This window comes from Octodon degus, unplaced genomic scaffold (genome assembly GCF_000260255.1).
Source record: "Octodon degus isolate 3935 unplaced genomic scaffold, OctDeg1.0 scaffold00026, whole genome shotgun sequence".
Taxonomy (NCBI): domain Eukaryota; kingdom Metazoa; phylum Chordata; class Mammalia; order Rodentia; family Octodontidae; genus Octodon; species Octodon degus.
Window position 1 is genome coordinate 16,318,051 of NW_004524602.1, and position 17,554 is coordinate 16,335,604.

Genomic DNA, 17,554 nt, shown 5'->3' on the forward strand with positions numbered 1-17,554 from the left:
TGTGTATTCAAAGTGATTAGGATAGATATATAGTTGCATTCTCTTAATGAATAGAATGATTTGTTCTAATGGTGTTTGTAAATAGGATCACAAGTCCACATCTTGTACAGCAATTAACCACTAAGAAGAATATATGCAGTGTGTTATTTGTTGAAACTGTACTTCCGATTTGATTTGAAACTGTCTCATTGCTGTTTATCAATAAAACTTTGAAAAAAATGTTTCTTGCTTAAAAAAAAAAATTTAAGTAGTAATTGTGCCTTTTATTTATTCATGTCTTAAATGTCCTTCCCCAAGAGGATTTATGACTTTACTTTTTCTCAGTCTCAACAGATTACCCCCCAACTTGCCCTCCAAGTTCTACTTCAGTTCGATAAGGCTATAAATTCTGCACTGGCTCAGAGGGTCAGGAACAGAGTCAATTTCAGGGTAAGGATATTTTATTAAATCTAGAAACCTGCCCCAGTGGTTGTTAAAGCAGTGTTTTAGGACCCTTATGTATTGATTATAAGAGGAAAAAGTGGCTAATAACGTTTTAGGACTTGTTTTATGGTAACTGAATTATACTTTTAAGTCAGCTATATACTATGTTCGTGCACTTAAGGTGACTTACAGAGTTGTTTTGAGATTTTTAGTCCATTTCATAAATCAGCCACTTTGGCTGTCTTTGCAGAATTACTTAAATTTCTTCAAATGCCTAAGAACAATTAACTCCAAAATTACAGGTATAGTAGTAGACTAATCCCTGAGGTTCAGTTATGTTTCCAAACTCTGGCCTTTACCCATTCCAGGAAAGTACAGTTATTTCTAGAAACTTCTTGTGGCCTTCCACCTACTTTTAGGTAGCCTGGCTTTTAAAAACCTGAACTAACAAACTATTTAGGTAACATGGCCTCATTGGAGTCGCGTATGCTTTAAAGACGCGCACGAAGCTGAGCAGAATTCTCTCTCAGTTTTGCAGTAATTTTGTATTAAGGACACATTGAAAGATAGTAGAACAGAAGTAATTGTACCACAATTTAATTCATGGAGCCACATAATATTGTGTATATTTGCCTATTTAATATTTATGCTTATATTGTGTTATAACCCTAATGTATAAATTAGAAGGGCAAAATATGTGAAGATTAGTACATGAAAAGAACTTATGGATTACCTTGCATTGAGAACTTCAGTGTTACGATGGGGGGTTTTTGTTGTTATTGTTCTACGTTCAATGAAAAGATTATCATTTAATAATTTGTGAGCGTTTACCTTGCCTTCACGCCGAGACTGCAGGGTTGAACACAGTAGCTAGGCTCCGAGACCTGAGTTTCACAAACCTAAAACTTGCCTGAAGTAAAAGATAGCTTTTAAGATTAGGTAAGAGTCCACTGGTCAGGATTATGTTTCTAAGACTGTACAATGTGGTGGGTGAGTCTTGACTTTTTTCTTTCTCTTTGTGTAGTACTGGGGATCAAATCTAGGGCTCCATACATGCGAGGCAAGCAAGCTCTCCGTCTCTGAGCTTCGCTCCCCGCCTGGTTCTTGAATAGGTTGTCATCTCTGGCCTACTGCCTTTATGTTTATGTAACCATACACAGAAAGCTACCCGGCTTGCCATTCGAGCCCTGATCTGTTCCTTGAGACCAGACAGACAGTGTTGCTGGGAAGTGAGCGCAGGAACTCAAGCACGCATGCGAGGCAGGCATCCCTCCGCTGAGCTCCCTTGCTGTCTCCTCTCCTTCGTTTCTAAGCTGGTCCATATTGATGCATCAGCTTTTGCCCGCGTACATTGTGGTGGGCCGCTTGGCAGAGGCAGTGGGCATCTCAATTGAATCTCTGGCTAACACTAAAGGTAACTGAACAGTTCGTGTTTCTCTTCCATGATGTTTTGTAAGCTTGTCTGCTTTCCAGAAGGGTCGATTCCGTAGGCTTTACCCGGACTTTGTGTCCCACTCATTTTTCTTTCCCCCGTGCTACTGCAGTTAAGGTTTGTGTCCCCTGCCCCTGGGTCAGCAGACTCAATCAGCTTTGAGTACAGAGTATTTGCAGGTAGTGTTCTCTAGCTCAGTGCAGCATGACAGAGGAAAAAAATTACTGTATAGTTAATAACCAGTTTTCAAAACCACATTCCTGAGTCATATTTAACTTTTTAAAAATTTGGAGTAATTTCTTGCTGGCCTATGGCAAGATTAAGCATCCACTAAAGACAGTAGAGTAGTTTTTTATGTAACATACTATTTTTTTTGTTTTAAGTTGATATTTACGTTCTATATAAGAGATTATTTAGTAGGTAGGCTGTTGTAGGAAAAATGAGGTGCATATGAGAGGTGAGGCTTTAATTTGAAATCCACCAGTAAAAACATCAAAATATATATAGTGGGGAACTTGAACTGGATTTATCTTTACGGAAAAAATTGTTTGTAGCAAGGATTTTGAAAATCCATTGTGTGCTTTTGAGAAACTGTATGCCCACAGATGGAATCAAGTGATGACTGCTTAGATATCGTGGTAGTGAGCTTCAGATAATAAAGTGAGCTTGAAAAGATTTAATGATCAAGAAAATGCCCCTTCTAATGACAGTTTCCTGTACCTGTGTAATTTTTGATGTTTTTACAGTTAGCATACACTGTGTAACTTAAGATGTCATGTTAGCTTTAAACAAAACAAATACTGCCTGCCTGTGGAAATTTACATGAATAAATGTACAGAGTCCACCAAAACAACGATCACACACTTCAGCAATTCGCTGTACTAATAAATGTCTGGGAGCTTGTGGCCACCACTTTGAGCATCTCTTGTAGTTGGGGCTGCCAGAGGTAACTTCTACTAATCTCACGAGGCCTCCATGAATGTGATATTGAAGTGTTGCTACCCGTTTTTCTCTTTTCTTTGCCTGATGTACACCTTTTTTTGCTGGTCTCTGCATATGTGAAATACTGTTATCTTGACTACCTGACTATGTGTTAAAATCCAATTTGACAAAAGCTAAATGCATCTTTAGAAAAGACTTCTTAGAGTGTAATTATCCTTTGAGCTCTTGTACTGTACTTGAGTTACTAGATGGATTCTGGTTGTACTGAAATGGAAAGGTGAGAAAGCAAGAGAATTAAATACAACTAAAAATTATGTGAAGGTTGTTACATATTGAGGATTGTACTCTGCGCAGTTCTAAAAAGGATAAATTTATGTCATTAATCTCATGTTTAAAAATTTTAAATCTTTTGTCTCAAAGTTATTTAGCTAATATTAATGTACTCCCTTAATTATGTTAAATCATAGTTATTTTAATGTAAATATAGGAGAATTTAATTTATACATAAAAAAAATTTCAACATAAATAAGGAGGGTTTTTTTTTCAGATGAATGTGGTTACATACTCCTGTGATTTTATTACTTTAGGAGATTGAGGCAGGAGCCAAGTTCAAATCCCACCTGGGCAATTAGTGAGACCCTGTTTTAAAAAAGCACCCTAGATTTGATCCCCAGTTGTGAAAAAAAGGATTTCCCCCCTCTTAGCTACACCCAAAGGGCACAATTCACATTTGGACGTGAATACGCCCTGTAACGCCTGTGTCCAGATGCCGGCTGTGAGCACAGCCCCCAGGCTCGCAGCCCTGCGCATTCATCACACCCAGACTGGGCATGTGCTGTGAGCCCCCAGAGGTTCAGGCTGCAACAGAGGAGCAGATCACATCGTTTTCATAGATTCAGAAATTCTTTTGTTGTGGCCTTTGGTGTAGGTTTGTTTTTGAGACAGGGCTTTGCCCTATCACAGCCCAGGCCAGTAAGTCTCCTGGGTACTGCCCTGGGGCTCCAGTGTGCACCACCACACCCGCTAGATCGAATTGTTAAATACATATTTTACATCTCTATTCTTTTTCTCTTAATGTGTCGGGTGTGGTTCTTCCATGTATTAATCTCTCACTACTCCACTGAAAGTGTTTGTCCAAGTAAATTTTGCTAATCTCGTGCATAATTTGTAATACTATTGATCATTGCCCATAGTTTCTCGAACCTTGGCCCGTGGAACCATGCTCGCGCACTGTCTTCCGTCCCCAGCCTCTCGTTTCAGCCGTGCTGTTGGTGGCTTTCTCGGGCGTCTGCAGGTGCCCCCTCACCCTGGGCCTGTGCGCGCTCGCGTCGCCCAGCCCCAGAGCCTTTTGGACGTCAGGATTTAGATGGCGTGAGCGAGCGTGACGGCTTCCGAGGCTAGCTGTGCTCCCCTGCGAGTCCATCGTCGCTCCGCAGGTGTACCGCCTCCCCTCTGCTCCATCCAGAGCTGTCAGGTCCTGTCAGTTCTACCTTCTAAAGTCTCCTTTTCTGTCGATGCACTTGCCTTCTGCGCAAGCTCCGCTGCCCCGGCCGAGGGCTCTTCCCTGGTGGAGTCCCTGCCGCAGCCGCCCGCCCCTGCAGCCCGTTCTTCACGCAAGGGGGAGCCAGTCAGTGGCTCTTCAGGCTCATGCCGGGCCGGCTGCTCCTGGTCTTCAGTCCTGTCCCTCAACAGCACAGCTAGATGGAATCTGTTTTTGCTGTTACAAGTAGCTCTGCAGGGAACAGCTCTGTGCTTGGCTTTTTTTTTTTTTTTTTCCTATATTAAAGATTTTAACCATTTCACTGTCTTGTCTCAAAGTAAATTTGACATGTGAATATAAATACATGTGACAAGTGTCCTTTTGTCTTGTTTTGAGGCCTCAAACTCAGTCACCCAAGCTAGACACAAACTCGATGGTCCTAGGCCTTCGCTTCCTGAGTTCTGGGGTTGCAGCCATGCCGTGGCCCCCGGCCTGTGTCTGGTTCTCTTCTGTTCAGTTTGTGTTGATACACACTCTATAGTCAGGTTTTATTCCATTTTGGGGGGGTTTCTTGGTACGTTTGTAGGACGAAATGATTACATTTATCATGAGTTGATATATGTACATTTCTTACAGGTTTTTCATTTAATGTTCAAATATGTTTTTCTTCAAAAATAAATGATTAGGGCTGGTGAGATGGCTCAGTGGTCTAAAGCACCTACTTAGAACAAGCTTAGCAAAGCACAGGGACCACGGTTCAATCCCTCAGCACCACATGCCAGCCAGCCCCACCCCCTGGTGGGCTGAGCTGGCCACACACACACACACACACACACACACAAATAAATAAATAATAAAAAACAAAAATGATTAGAAGCCTGTTAGCTCCATAAGACAGTGAATGTTGCAGTCTTGATTAATGCAGTGCTATATTTAAGACACAAGCTTAAAACTTTCCCAGAAATTGCTGTTTTGCTCAAGGTTAGAGAATTAACATATGGTAAAATAGCTATATAAAAAATTCAGGTGGACTTCCATAATTAACCACATGAGGGCAGTAGAAATATACAACTTTGTTCACATTCAGCTTCTCTTGTTTTTTGTGTTTTTTGGTTTTTTTGTTTTGGCAGAACCTGGGATTGAACTCAGGTCCTTGTGCTTGCCAAGCAAGCGCTTACTCTACTGAGCCATCTCCCCAGCCCTCCAGCTACTCTTCATTGCAGGTAACATGCAGGCTCGTTTACCAAAAATAATTTAACTTTTTAAGGTTTTTCTTGTGCTTTTTTTTTTTTAAGAATTAGGATTGGGCCATGGGGAGATAGCTCAGCAATTTAACCTGCTTGGCAAGGTCCCAAGTCAATCCCCAGGACCACCAAAAAAAAAAAAGTATTAAAATGAAGGAAAATCTTGCTTTGACATTGTGTGCTTGGAAACTCAGTTCTCCTGAATCACCTTGCAGACGAGTGGAGGCTGACTCCGTGACGTGTCACTGTTTTGTTTTGAAGGGCTCTCTAAACACATACAGGTTCTGCGATAATGTGTGGACTTTTGTACTGAACGACGTAGAATTCAGAGAGGTGACAGAACTTATCAAAGTGGATAAAGTGAAGATCGTGGCGTGTGATGGTAAAAGTACGTGTCTGCCTCTTTACTCTGGAAGCAAAGCCACTTGTGGCCTTGTTTTTACGGGTCTTTAAAAAGTCTTCATCTGGGGCTGTGGAGATGGCTCAGTAGAATAAGCGCTTCCCTGGCAAGCGTAAGGGCCTGAGTTCAATCCCCGGTTCTGCAATAAATAAATAAATAAGTCTTCACCTGTCCAAAAAGCCAGTGGAGAATGGCCCCGTGACTGTCTCCAGAGGATGCTGGCCTCTGTCCGGCCCCCTGACTTCAGGTGTGCAGGTGCGGGGTGCAGAGGACACAGGGTCACACAAACCGAACTTACATGGAACAGCACACAAGCAAGTCAGGGCTTTCCGTCCTTGTTCAGGCTCTGTGTTGCTGTGTGCTTACACATTTGGTAGCGTAAGAGTCGATTATTTTAAAGCAGACCGAGGAACTTAGCGTCCCAGAGGTGACTGCGCCCCTTTGCTCTGTCCCACTGCGCAGGTGAGCTTTGCTCAGCGGACCCAGAAGCTCTTCAGGCGCCGCATGTCGCGAGTGTCTACATCTCTGTTCCTTGTCCAGATTCAGTTTCCTTTTTGTTGATTATATTTTAAACAGGTGCTTACTTTTATCTTACAATTAAACCACTTGTTTTTAAGGCAGTCATTCCTAATAGTAAAAAAAGACTGTCACTAAGAAAGGAAGTTTTTAAGAAATGAAAAAAAGAAATAGAGGAAGTAATATCCCCATTTTTGAGGTAATGTTGGGTTTCTTCTTCTTCTTCTTCTTCTTCTTCTTCTTCTTCTTCTTCTTCTTCTTCTTCTTCTTCCTTCTTTCTTCTTTCTTCTTTCTTCTTCTTCTTTTGGGTTTCAGAAGAAATATCAGTACATAAAATGCAGTAGGGGCTCCTGAATACCAGTGTTTCAGTTGTATTAGCTAATTTGAGTTAATTTAAATGCAAGTGACCACATTGCAACTGCCTTGACAGCATAAGGTGATCCCCAGTGTGCCGCTCTTACTCAAAGATGCAAGGTGGTTTTTCCAAACTTTAGTGCATGAGAAGTCGCGAATCACCTTAGCTAGTTCAGTGGCACCTCACGAGCTTCCCTCACAGCAAAGGTGAGGAACTGAATGTCCGCCAAGGAAGGGAGTGCCTAAGAAGAGCTTCTGTTGCATTCCACTTGCCCCGTGGCAGTAGAAAGGATGCAGCGTTGGAAACATTTTTTCCAAAATTAAAATACATAGTTTGTATGTACAGGTACGTGTAATTTTAGATGATGAAGAAGATTCCTTAATAAGAGATAGGTGAGGTGGTGCTGTGAGGTCAGTTCATTTCACTGTAGAAGCTTGCTTTCTAGGCCAGCCAGATAGCTCAGCGGACTAAAGCACCTGCTTAGGCAGAGCACAGGGACCCGGTTGACACACCCCTGCCCCCGCCCTGCACCACAGTCCATGCCAGCCCTGCCCCCAGGGCGAGCTGAGACAGGATTGAGACTGGGCCAGATGGCACACGCCTGTGATCCCAGCGCTTGGGAGGGTCGCTACAAGGCTGATCTGTGTAGTGAGACCCTGTAGGCCCTGTACTAAAAAAAATTTTAAAAGTTCATTTTGTGAAATATAGTGGAGTTCCTAATACAGAAGCAGGGAAAAGTGCCGATACTGGAATTTTGATCTGTTTCTCTCCAAGAAGACAATAGGAGACCTGATAAAACAGTGCATTTAAAAGCTCGTGGGCGGCAGCCACAGCGTGGCACGGCTTTCCCACGTGCTGTCAGCCCCCGCCTAAAGGGACGGCTGCTGTGGGCTCTGGCCGGCTTCCCTCCGACCCTGCCGCCCACAGCCATTTTTTATATTCCTAATTTGCATGTAAAGTAAGTTGCCCCTTGAATTTACGCTTTCTCTCCTGTTTCCCAGATACTGGCTCCAATACTGCAGAATGAACAGGAGAGAAGAGCGGCCTCTTAGGCCACTGTCTGCTGTCATCCATCGCTTTTTGAAGAGACACATAGAAGAGACTTTATTTATTCTAGCATTGCAGAAGTGACCACACTGTGCTGTACTATCAGAATTCCGGCGGGAAATGCCTACAGCGCTGTCCTTTACATTACCTGTACTATAAAGCATGAAGAAACATAACTTTTTTTCATGACAAATCAAAGGTTGTAGCCCTCCTGAGAACAGTCTTTAATAAACTCATTTGAAAACTCATGAAGTAATGACTGAGGCAGCCGTTCAGCAGGTGATGCTGGTGCTAGGTGTGCGTTCTGACAGCGGAGAGCACACTCATTCCAGCCAATCCGTGGCAGCACAGGCGTAGTGGCGCACACCTGTGGCCTCAGCACTCCGGGCAACTGAGGCAGGAGGGCGGCATGTTCAAGCTCAGCTAGCACTACATAGCAGCCTAGCGAGATCCTGTCTCAGAAATTGTTTATGAAAAGAGCTGGAGGAGCAGCTCAGGGCCTGTGTTTAATTTTCAGTGCTACAAAAAACTAAAAAGTCATGTTTCATCACTTGTAAGTTTTATCCATGAGAAACACTTAAGTTAGGGCCGGGGAGATGGCTCAGTGGACTAAGCGCTTCCCTGGCAAGCGCAAGGGCCTGAGTTCAATCCCTGGTTCCACCAAAAAAAAAAAACCACTTAAGTTACCAAAGGGCACTTGTAAGAATTCTTGATTAGCGTGAGCCAGAATTCAGGCCTTCACTAGGTTGCAAATAGTGGCTAAGAATAAAGTTACTGTGAGTCTAGAAAGTACAGTCTACCTCTTTAAGTAGATCATGTTTTATTTAGACTTTGTCTTACAGAAAGGAGGACAAGGCTGGATTTCCTCTTTTTTTTTTTTTTTTTTGTATCTTTAGGGAAGGGTCTCACTACTAGATCGGACTCACAATGATCCGCCTGTTTACAGCCTCCCAAGAGCTGGGATTACAGGTGAGTACCACCACACCCAGTCACAATTGCTGTCTCGGTGCACCCTGGGTGCAAGGCTGGCATGGCAGGCCCAGGGATCGAACCCCTGGCCTCTGTACCTGCTTGCAGGTACTTTAATCCGCTGAGCTATTTGGCCAAAATTTCTTTTTTTTTTTGGCAGTACCAGAGATAGAACTCAGGACCCTGTACTTCGCAGGGAGGCACTTATTCTACTGAGCTATCTCCCTGGCCCAGGACCGGATTTCTAAGTCTGTTTGGAAACTTGAAATTCTTTGACTGCAGTTGATTATGCTTGCCAGAGAGAAGTGGTGTGTTGGGGTGCCAGGGGTTCTCCCGCGGTTGCCGGCTTGACCCCCTAACTGGAATGGCCGTTCACGCCATCCTCCGGGTGCCCCTCCAGCTGCTACCTCAGCATGTGGGTGTAAGCCCGGGCTCCCCCACTGGAGTTTGGGGGAGCTAACAGTCATCTTTGCACCCAGGGGCACGCGCACACCGCTCACCCATCCCCGTGATGTCTTCCTCGCCTTCACTACTAGCCACCATCACATTCTGTGTAGCGCAGCTTGAAAAAGAAAAGGGGTCAGAGCCAAGCTTTTCACTTTTTTATGCTGTTTCCTCCACTTCTCACACGTTTCCTGTCGGAATCAAAATCCTACCCATCTTCAGAGCTAAACCAGTTGTAGCTGAGTGGAGCACATTCTGAGCTCTTCCCTTTTGGCCTCTCCAAGAGTCATTTAAATACATGTAGACAAAAAGAATGTAAACCTTTTGGAGAACAATGATACATACTTCTCCTAAAGGATCAGGTATGTATTGATTTTTTTTTTTTTTTTTTGTACCAGGAGTCGGACTCAGAGCCTCATGCTTGCCAGGCAGGCGCTAGGCCACAGAGCTCTGTTCCCAGCCCTACCCTCTGTGTATCTCAGCCAACTTTTGAATAGCATTATCTTAAGTCAAACATTCATAAGTCTTAATTCATTAAGTTCTTGTTAGATTGTAGGCACATGGACTAGAACAGTGTAGGAGGAGGATTGTAAGGTTCAGCTACTTTTCTAGTAGGGTTCAGATACATGCTGTTGGGTTATACGAAGTGATCTGTACTGAAGGCTGCACAGAAGCTTGTGTCCTTAGAAGCTGTCTCTGAAATAGGACAGGTTTTTGCTTCCGGTTGGCGGAACGTGGGGCAGTTGTACTGTACGCAGCTACTAGACTACCCACAGAGGTCACTACTATGAGCTGCCTCAAGTAAACACCATTCTCTCAGTCAAAACTGGTTCTCACACTTGCATCAACCATTGTGTACACTTCTACTTTGGTTTTTTTGTTTGAGGGTTTTCTGAGACAGGGTCTCATTATATCCTTGGGGCTGGCCTTGAACTCAGTAATCCTCCTGCCTCAGTGCTGAGATTATGGGTGTGCACTGCCCCACCACACCACACCCGCTGGGGCAGGAAGGCAGAAGTCACAGCCTGACATGTCCTATGAGTCGTAATTATTTGCACATGTGACATCCTGTGACTAACACCTGTGGTGTGTGCCTTCTAATCTCATAGTATTACACTTCACCTGAATTACAGAAAAGGGTCACGCCAAGAGCTTACTTGCACCCTCGCTCCCGGCCACGGGGCTTCTGCGGCAGTAGATCTCTAGGTGTACTGCTCCACGCTCCTCACCACCCAGAAGGAGATGACCATAGCTTCACCACGTCAGCTGACTGGTGAGGTTAATGATCCACTGTGAGCTGGCTGGGGTGGAGGAGCATTTCACTTCTTGGTAGGTGCCACAGTGTCACCTTGGGTTTTGAGTGGGTCATAGTGTGCTACCAATAGTGAAGTCTGAAATTGTAGAATGCATATGAAGTGATGCACATGCAGGCATATGGTGTGATTATAAGCAAATGTATATGCACCAGCTAGGGAAGGAGTCCATAGCACAGTTGTGGATTTTATTGCTTTTCTGTATTTAGAAAAGTGTCTCACTGCGTAAATTGGACTCATAGTGATCCTCCTGTTTATAGCCTCCCAAGTGCTGGGATTACAGGCGCACACCACCACCCCCAGTCTCAGTCACTGTCTCAGCGCGCCCCAGGCAGGCTCAGGGATCAAACTCCTGGCCCCTGCATCTGCCTAAGCAGGCACCTTAACCCGCTGAGCTCTTTGGCCAGCCCTACGTTGTGAATTTTGAATTCAGTGAAAACAGTCCATGGTAAGATGTGGAAACTTGGATTCTTGTGAATGACAGTATATTACAGGCCCTGGCAGCCGGTTAGGGACATTCGTAGGGGTCTTTAAAGATCATCCAGGATGAGAAGCATGAAGCAAAGGTGAAATGTTCAAGAAAGACAGGCAGGCCGCAGTTAAGGTTAGTTTAGTGGAATGAGGACAGGAGAGAAAGCTCTAGATGGAGAAGATGCCCTCTAAATATCAACAGGTTAACAGATTGCTGTATTTGCTGGGGCCTACTGGCCTAGATGCTGGCTCATGGTCACAAGGTGGGAGGGTGGGACAGCGGAGATAGCTGGGGGTCTAAATGCCTGCCTGGCAAGTGCAAGGACCTGAGTTCAAACCCCAGTACTGCATGCTGTACCGGCCCCAAGGGTGCGTGGTGGCGCACACTTACAATCCCAGCACCGGGGAGGCTGAGACAGGAGGACCACTACAAGTCGGATCTACGCAGTGAGACCCTGTAGACCTTATAGACGCTGTCCCAAAATACAAAAAAAAAAAAAAAATTGAGACCAAAAAGTCAGGAGGAAAGCCAAGTACAAATCTCCAAAGCCTAGAATACATGAAAATACGAGGCATCTTGGGACCATGGCTAGTTATTTTAAGTATCATGTAGGTCCCTGATGATTCAGATAGCCCAACTGCAAAACAATTAGGACACAGGGTAGGGAACTCAAACTAGATGTAGCTGACAGGGTCAAAGAATCATTAGGCATGGCGATTTGTACCTAGAGGTGTTGTAACTCGGATGTACACTTTGGAGCCATAAGTAGTTTGATACTTAGGGTTTATCTCAGAAGAGCTCTTTTGAGGCCGGAAGGTTAGCAAAGGGTGGAGATAAAGCAAGCTCATCGGCAGTGGGTGCCTCGGAATTCCACTGTTCATCCTACACTGGTCTTCTTGAGGATGTCCATACCAAAGATGGTCTTAAATATCCCCCGTAGCGCTCATGGCTCACAGGTGAGGCCCCGGGAGAAGAGGAGCACTAGTTTCCTGCAACCTGGCCGTCTCCCACACGTATCACCACCCCTGGCCTTATGCCTAGCTGCCTGCCTGTTGAGATGGAGCCACAATCAGTTCCCTGAACTCGTCCTATATCTTTCGCCTTCGCAGCCCCATTTGCCCGCCCATGGAACTCTTCAGCACTCTTGTCTGTGCTGAACTCCTTCGTGGCCCGGCTGATTGTGGGCCACTGTGGTGGTCACTGTGCTGTAGGCCTCTAGTGGGCTCTGTGGACACCTCCCTTCGAAGCACTCCTGCTGGGCACCTGTCGCTGCACTGTCTTCCCGCCCCTCGTCCAGCTGGATGGTGTGGACCATGCTCTCGATCTGTCCCTTCCCACAAGGGCTGCTCCCTGGCCCAGCTTCCTGGGCCAGCTCTGGCCCTGGGTGGTCTGTTCTGCCTCCTCCATGCAGCCAATGGAGGGGGATGGGCTGCTCTCCCTTTAAACTCTCTTCCTCTTAATGACATTGGGGGCTGCCCGGTGTCCTGTCTTATTTCATTGGCCTGGGTTCTCTTTAAACTTTTAACGTGAAGCCGATATTTGTACCTTCTTTTTCCAAACCTCCACTATCTCCCATCATCAGTCTCGCAAAATCATCTTGCCCTCTATTTCATTGAAAACTAAACATATTCAAAGGAGAAGTTCCTATAAGCATGTAAAACCCTACTCAGCTTCATTAGTCATCCGAGTAATGCAAATTAAGCCCTCAATCTGATAGCACCACCAGCCACGGCTCTGGTTAGGATGACAAAGATGGATAGTAAGATTAGCTGGTAGCGGGGCAAATGTGCCTCCCACAGTGCCAGTGGGAGTGTAAATTGGTAGATCATTTTGTAAAGCTCTGACTGTCCACTAGAGATACTCCCACATACACTCACATTTGAAATTATACATGTGTTCGCTAAAAGCACATGTTCGAGAAGGTTCCAAGGAACACAAGTCATAGATAAAAGATACAGACATCCCACCAGATAGAGCAGGTGAGCTGCAGTGCACTCCTACGAGGAGGTCCCTCACAAAGAATCGGGAATGATGGCTACACACAGCTTAAGTCAATATCAAAGACGGGATATTGTGTCGCGGAGACGGAAGAGCGCAGTACTTACAGCAAATTCAGAAAGGCGCAGAAGCTGAGGCCGCAGCCAGCTTTGCAGCCACTTGGGCAGCAGCTGGATCGTTGGGGATGTTTCCTGATCCGAGTGCAGCTGTACAGGTGTGCTCACTCTGTAAAACTTTTTTTTTTTTTTTTTTAAATATAGAGAAAGATCTACAGAGTGTTCAGGGTCTCACTTATAGATCGAAGGCATAGTGATCCACCTGTTCACAGCCTCCCAAGAGCAGGGATTACAGGTGCGCGCCACCACGCCCAGTCTCTGTAAAACTTCTTGAGCAATGTATTTGGGGTATTTGTACTTTTCTATTTGTGCACTATACTTCAGATAAGATGGTAATTAAAAAGAAAGAAAAGAAAAAACAAAAACAAAAACAAAAAACAAAGCTGCAAACGCGGCTCTGCCCACCCTGTTACCCGGTGAACACACCCCCTCCCTCTCCTCTGCCATGGCTTTCGCTCTGGGGAGCTATTTCTCATTCAACCACACTGTTGTAGTTACAGGACTGCTTGCTCTTAACTTTTAGTTACTGGGTCTCCTCTTGGCCTAAAGGAAACCCTCCCCGGAGTCTCGGTGCGCGGGGGGTCAGTTTCGCTGCCTTGTCTCCAGGTGGCCTCCACCCTCCGGAGTCGACCTCGCCCAGGCCGCGCGCGCTGCCCCTCCCGGCGTCCCTCGTCCCGCCTCCCTGGCGGCTCCCCGCGTCCCTCGTCCCGGCTCCCTGGGGGCTCCCCGCGTCCCGCGTCCCGCCTCCCTGGGGGCTCCCCGCGTCCCGGCTCCCTGGCTCCCCGCGTCCCGCGTCCCGGCTCCCTGGGGGCTCCCCGCGTCCCGGCTCCCTGGCTCCCCGCGTCCCGCGTCCCGGCTCCCTGGGGGCTCCCCGCGTCCCGCGTCCCGGCTCCCTGGGGGCTCCCCGCGTCCCGCGTCCCGGCTCCCTGGCGGCTCCCCGGCTCCCCGCGGGCTTCAGGGCTCCGTCCCCTCCCTCTCCCGGGACGCGCTGTCCTCCGGGCGTCCCGCTCCCGGCTCCCGCACCTTCGCGCCTGCCGGGCCGGCCCTCCTCAGCCCCCAGCCCTGTGCTGTAGCTGCCGCCCAAACTCTGCCATTCGCTTGCGCGTTCGAGGCCGTGCTAGGACGCGGCCTCGCGGTGTCCCCCGGAGTGTAGGGGTGAAGGCGTGGTCCCCGCCGCAGCGACGTGCGGAAGGCGAGGTCGGAAGCCGCGCGCAGAGTGCCTGCGGGGCTGCGGCTGGGTGTCCTCCCTTCTGGTCTCCCTGAGGTGATGTAGCCCAAGGCCCTCGGATCAGATGTTCATTTAAGAAATCTGCAGGGCACCCTCCACCTTTTTAGCCTCCAGAACATGTCCATCTCTTTAGATTTCTCCCCAGATGGCTAACAAATATGTCCAGTTTTCAGTCCAACTACTGATCTTCCCCTAAGAACTTTTCTTTCACAAGACTCCCTTTTTGTTAATGATAATTACATCGTTTTATCAGAAAGAAACCTTAGGGTTATTGTTGACTCTTCCTGTGGCTGATTTTTATTTTTGGGGGGACAGGGTCTTGCTAAATTGCCCAGGCGAGGCTTGAACGTGCAATCCTCCTGTTATGGGTCAACTCTGCATAGGAACCAGATCAGCCAGATAGAGGTTTGAATAGAGCCTTATTTACTGAGCTCAGGTCCCGCGCCACTTCTCTCGCAGGAGAAGGCTGGTCAACCCCGAACGTAGGTAGCAGGGGGTGTTTATAACAGAAATCACATCCAGCTTGGTAAGCAAACTTGTTATCTAGCACAGAACCACAGAAACTGCATTCATTTGACACAGCTGCAAACTGTTCATAACTAAAAGGTCTTTCACAGCTTAGTGATAAGTGTCTATTTTTACAAGGTACATCTTAAGCTGACTACGTTGCAGAAGATGGTTGGGGAGGGAGTTTATGTTCGCTTGCTGCCTTGACAAGAAACAGTTACTTATTGTTGAACAGCCTTGAGCCAAAAGGGAGAACACATTTCTTAGAGCAGATAACAGGAAGCACAAGGGGTTTTTATAATTTTTCACAATTAAGGCACAAAACTCTATTAACCCTTTACACCTCCTGCCTCAGCCTCGCAGAGTGCTGGGATTAGAAACCCATGCCACCGCCCTGGGCTCTAATGAACACCACGGGATGACTTTGGCTGCTGTGCCGGGAACTGCCGGCTCAGTGGAGATCCGGAGGGGACTGTTCTGGCCATAATCCAGGTGCCGCAGCAGGGGCTCCTCCTAGGAGTGACAGCAGCAGGCGTCCAGCAGGCATCGTACAAATGGCCAGAGTCTGAAAACACTTGTGAAGGTTTCATTTGAAGACACTCTGGCAGCTTGGGGTTGTTTATGGGAGGGAGGAGGGAGGGCGGGACATGGGGTAAGTAGTAAAAGCTCAGTTTACATTTGCAGGAGAAATGAATGACTTCACTGTAGTCTTCATAAAGGCAAGAGCCATAGCCTGCTCATCTACGTAATAAGTGATGGACTAAGTGGAAGAAAAGAGCTTTGCATCAGCAAAGTGCTTACAGGAGCAAAGCATGTCTCCATCTTCAACCAAAGCACTTGACCTCTCCAACTAAATTATGTCGCAGACTGTCTTCTCTTCCTCTTTAGAAAAGAAAAATGTTCATGGCTACGCTGGGCTTAGAGGAGGGGTACTGCAAGGCCCTGGGTTTGATACCCTGCGCTGAAGAAACATCAGCTCAACCAAAAGTACAGCGAGTAGAGTTTGCAATGAAAAATAGTTATTAAAACAAGGCTCCATGATGGCCCCCCATCAGGAGAATAAGGCCACGTCTGGGTGTCATGGCGCTCACCTGTAATCCCAGCACTGGGGAGGCTGAAAACAGGAGGCTCACTGGGAGTCCGAGCTGTGTAATGAGCCCCTATGCCAAATACATAAAAAAAAATTTTTAAATGTCCCTGGCAAGCGCAAGGGTCTGAGTTCAATCCCTGGTTCTGCCAAAAACAAAACAAAACAAACAAACAAACAAAAAACATAATTAAAAAAAAAAACATGAGGCAGTTTAAACCTCCAACTTAGGCTGGGATATAGCTCAGTGTACAAGTGCCTGCCTGGAAAGCACAAGGCACTGAGTTCAATTCCTGGAACAGGAAAAAGCACCTCCAACTCAGCTGAGTACAATTTTTCCTTTCCAGAGCTGCCTGTTAGAGAAAGAGATAAGACTGTGGAGGGGACAAACAGCAGACCTGTGGGCTTAAGCATTTGAATTTTATAACTTACCAAACGGGAGGAATCCAAGCCTCAGGACAGGAAGGCCTCACTTATTAAAGAACACTTCCTGTTTACCTGAACACACTGCTAGAGCAAATGTCAATGCTGGAAAAGTCCCAGCAACTTGTTCCCCCAAGTGACAAGTTCACATGTTGTTCTTTGAAGTTATATGAAAAGTTATAACTTATTCCTCATGAAAGCTTTTGGAGCCAAATGACTGTGAGGCCAAAGGCCCAGGTCCTTCTCTCGGAAGGCACACACTCACGGACGTGGCTCTGTCCCTTTCCCAGGGTGGCAGCAGACTCCCATCCCACTCAGAGGAAGGCCAAGGACAGTGACACAGGGTGGCCACTCACCACTGCTGGTGGCTGCCCCGACTGACACATCCACCTCAGGCCCCTCTGGGATGGGGCTGGAGTAGTCTGTACCAACTCAGCAGGTGGGCCGGGAGTGTCCAGGACCATGATCCGTGGAGAATGCAGCGTGAAAGGGGAGCTGGGAGCATCACAAACTTGGAACATCCCCCCAGTATTTTCCCAGAAGAAATGAAAACATACCACAGCGCAATCTGTGTATCCATGTTTGTCACAGCGCAATCTGTAATAGCGAGGTCTTAGAAACACCCAAACACCCACCAACCAGGGAATGGATAGAAAAGGTGTGGTCTTTTTCCACGAAGGCGTATGACTCAGCCATAAAGAAGGATAAATGGGAGACTCTTCCAGGTAAATGGATGCACGTCAGACCATACTCATAAGTAAAATAAATCTGAATCACCTGTAAACATCGGATTATCTCCCTAGTATAAGAAACGGAAAGAGTAAGGTCTAAAAGGTACAATAGATACTGTGAAAGGAAAAGAAACCGCTCAAAAAGAGAAAAACGGGGAGAGGGGAAGAGAAGAGCAGGGAAAAATGATCTGTCTATACACACACGGTAGCTAAGACAATCGCGCTACTAATTTCTGTGAGTTCGTTGAAAGGCGCGGCTCGTGCTTGCGCTGCCAGGTCGGTGTCGCACGCCTGCACCTGGTGATCTGAGCAACTGCTTTGGAGAGGACAATATGCAAAGTGACAGCCATTGGTAACTTCCTGTCGTCTTGTTCTGAAAATCCCTATCGTGTTTATTGCGGGTTTTTGGTTTTTTGTGGTACCAGGG

General features: G+C 46.5%; 1 protein-coding gene across 2 annotated transcripts in view; it reads left to right on the plus strand.

Annotated features, from left to right (window-relative positions):
• The window catches only part of Gtf2a2 (general transcription factor IIA subunit 2), a 14,377-nt gene extending 6,409 nt beyond the window's left edge, over positions 1 to 7,968 (plus strand). Inside the window, exons 3-5 of one of the 2 annotated variants that reach the window (XM_004628861.2) lie at positions 325 to 429; positions 5,783 to 5,909; positions 7,794 to 7,944. In XM_004628861.2, the coding sequence (XP_004628918.1) occupies positions 325 to 429; positions 5,783 to 5,909; positions 7,794 to 7,819 (258 nt within the window). In that variant the 3' untranslated portion in view covers positions 7,820 to 7,944. Of the gene's footprint in view, positions 1 to 324; positions 430 to 5,782; positions 5,910 to 7,793 lie in introns of both variants that reach the window. The other variant, XM_023712684.1, reaches the window with a different exon arrangement.
• Positions 7,969 to 17,554: the final 9,586 nt, after the last annotated feature.